The 4,235-nt window shown below is 28.7% G+C and overlaps 1 protein-coding gene across 1 annotated transcript; it reads right to left on the bottom strand.

The window, feature by feature from the left end:
• Window positions 1–1,920: 1,920 nt before the first annotated feature.
• On the bottom strand, window positions 1,921–3,354 carry Phum_PHUM493040 (uncharacterized protein; the record flags this gene model as incomplete). The annotated part of the gene is made up of 4 exons (XM_002430617.1): window positions 1,921–1,935; window positions 2,057–2,221; window positions 3,004–3,056; window positions 3,348–3,354. 4 exons carry the CDS (start codon window positions 3,352–3,354, stop codon window positions 1,921–1,923), a joined length of 240 nt encoding a protein of 79 aa, XP_002430662.1.
• Between the last annotated feature and the right edge of the window lie 881 nt (window positions 3,355–4,235).

Here is a 4,235-nt window from a genome sequence, read left to right as displayed (position 1 = left end):
TTATTTAAATTTTAAAATTGTATAAAAAAACCGAAAATAAATATTATTATTATTAACCTCGACCTATTCGACGATAATTAAATCATTTTCCAAAGAAAAATCGTCAACGAAAACAAAAAAAAAGAAAATTTTTTCAAGTTTAAATTATAGCAAAATTAATAAATAAATTTGTTTTCTTTTTTTTTTTTAATAATCACCTCGTAATTACGTATTCTCACAATATTTTCTTTTTTACGATACGGTTTTTACTTAAATACAAAAAAAATAAATAAATAAATAAAAATAAAATTTACGACTTGTTTTACAATGGGGAAAAAAAAAAAAATCATTCACGCTTATTATTATTATTTTTTTTTTAAAAGGATGTGAATGTAATGAATCTCATAAAACAGGTAACAATTTTTTTTTTTTTTTTTAAAAACATTATTAATAACGTAAAACAATATATATATATATAAACATTTCTAATATCTTCGCTCTGATTACACACACACACACACACATAATTTTTTTTACAAAATTTTACTGGCCGCATTAACCATCCAACTAGTAATTTTTTTTTTTTTTTTACTCTACCTTCGAGGCATATAAAAAATAACTTGATCAAGGAAAAATAATAATAGAAAGTTATGAAAAAAGCATCGATAAAAAACCGATGGGCGTTCACATTAAAAAAAAAAAAAAAAACGCAAAACGTTTAACGGTAGAACTTTAAACAAATTCAGGTTGCAATGGCCACCCATGGTGAAGAATATACAAAAAAAAATCGTTCATCTATCAATATAAATTTTTTTCTTCTACCACGATTTTTTTTTTTTTTTAAGGGGGAAGAAGTAACAAGCATATGCTTTTCTAGAATTATATATAAAAAAAAAAAATAACAAGACCGTAATTGAAATGCCATCAACACTCCTTATTCTCACCCAACCCCCCTCAGAAAATTGTCATCAAAACTTTATGAAAAGAATTCATGTTTTTTTTTAAAAAAAAACGTTTCCTCCCCCTTCTCCCCTTTCCCCCTCCCCAGCCCCCCCCATTTTATTTCGATTTTAAAAGTTTGTCATGAAAGAAAAAAATGTGATAACGACGACAACCTTCTCAATATAAATGATTAGGTTGTATCATCAAACCTTAAAACAGGTACGCAACTAATTAAAAGGCAATAAAAAAAAATTTTCATCTATCCAATGAGGAGTAGCTTCTCCCCCTCCGTTTATCTTAAAAAATAAATTAAGATAAAAATTTTCTAAAAGTGCTTTTCATGATGAAACCACAAAAACTACGAAAGAGAGAGAGAGAGAGAGAAAGAATCACTAAATCAATTAATGTCACCGATCAATTTTCGGGGCCTCCTCATTTAAAAATAAAAAAAAAGGGGAGGAATACGAATAATAATAATAATAATAAGGATAAGAAAAACATAAAGAACGTCAAAAATGAGAGATAAGAATGTAATATAAGTCGATGTATAGGTTTTTTAACATGAGATTGGCTTGAGGGGCCATATAAAAACCATTTTCTAGTCGGTTGTTGTTGTTTTTGTTGTGTGTTGTCGTCTATTCCACGTCTTGTTCGTCTTAAAGATGTATTTTAGTGATTTTAAATAAAATAAAAATTATATTATCAATTGGAAAAGGGGGTTTTCCTCTCCCAAAAAAAAAAAATGTGTTTAATGACTTTTGTTTTTCATTGTGTTTTTCAACTTTGACCCCCCCCCCCATAAAAATATCCCGAAAATTTTTTGAATAAAAGTATTTAAATGCTTCTACTTCCGGTTTTTTTTTATTTTAAATTAAAATTTAATTGCTTATAGGAAAAAAAAAAAAAAAATTAAAAATTTCATTTTTTCAATTTAAAAAAACGAAACGATTTAAACGGGGGTATGGCGCGGGCGGAGGGAAACGGGGGAGGGAAATTCAATTATAATCTTATTTCCTCGCGTTTAAATAATTCACAACATTTTTTTCCCCCGCCCCTTCTTCTTCTCGAAGTAAACGAAGTAAAAAATATTTTTAGTTATTAGTATTAGTATTATTATTATTGAAAAGAGACTTACCACATTGACGAAATCTTGAAACGTTATGGCGGATGTTTTCCTTTCCTGAGCTTTTTCTTGTAATATTTCTCTTTTGTTTGCATCTACTTCGGTTATAAAATCCGGACTTTTTAACACTTGTAAAAAATCATCCCAGGGTATTTCACCGAAACCTTCCGGATCGTACTGCAATGAAAAAAACAAAAAAATGTTAATAATGATAATGGTGATGATGATGATGAAGATGATGGTGATAATAGCAGGGAGTGGTGGGGTGTATTCCTGTGATCCAATTACTCGGAGGCTAGGAATAGAGGATGTTTTAGAGGCGGGGATTCTGGGATTAGATTTCCCACGTTGACTAGGCATCCGCTATAGGATGAATCTTCAATTTGGATGCCTTGGGGGAGTCCGAGGTAACCAGGTTAAAATCAAAAAGTCACCGAGTTGAGAGTCGTGGGTTCAAATCCTGGGAGTCGGAGTTTGATTTCATCTCGTCCGAACATGAAGACACTTGTACCTACATAAGGGGATAAGTGACCTAGCACTCTTTTGGAACATTGGGGATGCACCGTGACCTGTGACGTGAAAGAAAGACAGATAAACGATCAACGGGATTCGAGACTCCGGACATCTTTCTCTCACCGGAAACTCGCAGACTCTGCGGAAAAGACAGGAACGATGGTAACACCGGGACTCTCGAAGGGTAAAAGGGGAAGCATCGGGATTTTCACCGGGTGTGAACCTGATAGTTCTGACACAGGAGGGGGTAGAGCCTAAAATCCAAATTATACTCCCGCGAACGCCCCTCCCTCCGGGAAACGGTAACACACGCCCAGGAATCTTAATTGGGTAGTGGCTTCACCCGAGTCCCACACACTCTCCCGGCTACCGGGTGGGGAAGCAAGTGCAAAATACATTTCTACCAACTTAACAAAAAATGATGATGATAATACTAAAAGAATTACAAAAAAAAAAATAAATGCAAAAGAATAAAAATGACAAATGGCGGTTTTTCCAACTGAAAAAATAAATCGCTAAAAAGTAAATCAATTACAATTCACAAAGAATTTTTTTTTTTTTAATAACAATATAAGAATTTCAATTTGACAATACAAAAAAAAAAAAAAAATTGTTTCCACTTTGTCAGAGAAATAAAAAAAAAAAAAAAAAAGGAAAACATTAATCTCATTTCGAAACGCGTCGTAATCAATAAAAAAAAACTTATATAAATATTATTTAATAATAATAATAATAATAATAATAATAAGAACAAGAAGAAGAAAATGCGAGGGTGTGTGAAATCATTAACCGAACATTTACGTTGTTTTAAATATAAATAAATAAAAAATTTAATAGTTTTAATTTATTAATAAAATTATAATTAATTCTTTTATTAATTAAACAAATGAATGATTTAATTTTTCAACTGTTGCATGAACTTTAACCTTTCTTTCATGCAGACCTACAATAACGTGTTTTATTACAATTTCTCTTTATCCTGGCTACAACTACTCCTACTACTACTACATGTGCAATAATAAAAGCAGAAGAATAAATGATAATAATAATAATAATATATATGATGATGATGAAAAGTATTAAAGTTTTGTTATAGGTTTGAAAATATTTCAGTTAAATAATATTTTACTTAAATAAAAATCTATTTATAAATTGTTTTCCTTTAAATGGACAGTCAATAACATTTCATTTGTTTTTCTTAATGGAAAATGTTATAGCTATTAGCAGAAGAAACAAAAAAAAATTCTTTTTTTTTGTTGTTCTAAAGTAATTGTATTTTTTTTTTTTTTAAATGAAGAAGTTGATTTGAAATAAGCTTATATATATATATAAAAATTGATATTCCTTTCTTTCTTTTTTTTTTTTTAACTTAAAAAAGGTTTTATACTTTCAAAAGAAACATTTTTTTTTAAAAAAAAAGGAAGTTTTCAATCTTGAAAAACTAGGTAGAAAAACACAACATTGTTCTTAAAAGTGATTTATTACCGCGTTTACTAAAATTCCATTTAAAAAAAAAAAAAAGAATTTTCAATGTTTTTTAAATTAACTTGTTGTTGTTTTAAATAAGTTAAAAACTAAACATTTTGTTGTTAAAGATTACCCAAAAAAAGTTAAAAAAAAAAAAATAAAAATAAAAAAAACGTTAAAAGAGAAAAAATTTTAAATGCATGAAAAAGTT

Source organism: Pediculus humanus, genomic scaffold (assembly GCF_000006295.1).
Source record: "Pediculus humanus corporis 1103172108261 genomic scaffold, whole genome shotgun sequence".
Lineage (NCBI taxonomy): Eukaryota > Metazoa > Arthropoda > Insecta > Psocodea > Pediculidae > Pediculus > Pediculus humanus.
This window is presented reverse-complemented; position numbering and strand designations above follow the sequence as displayed.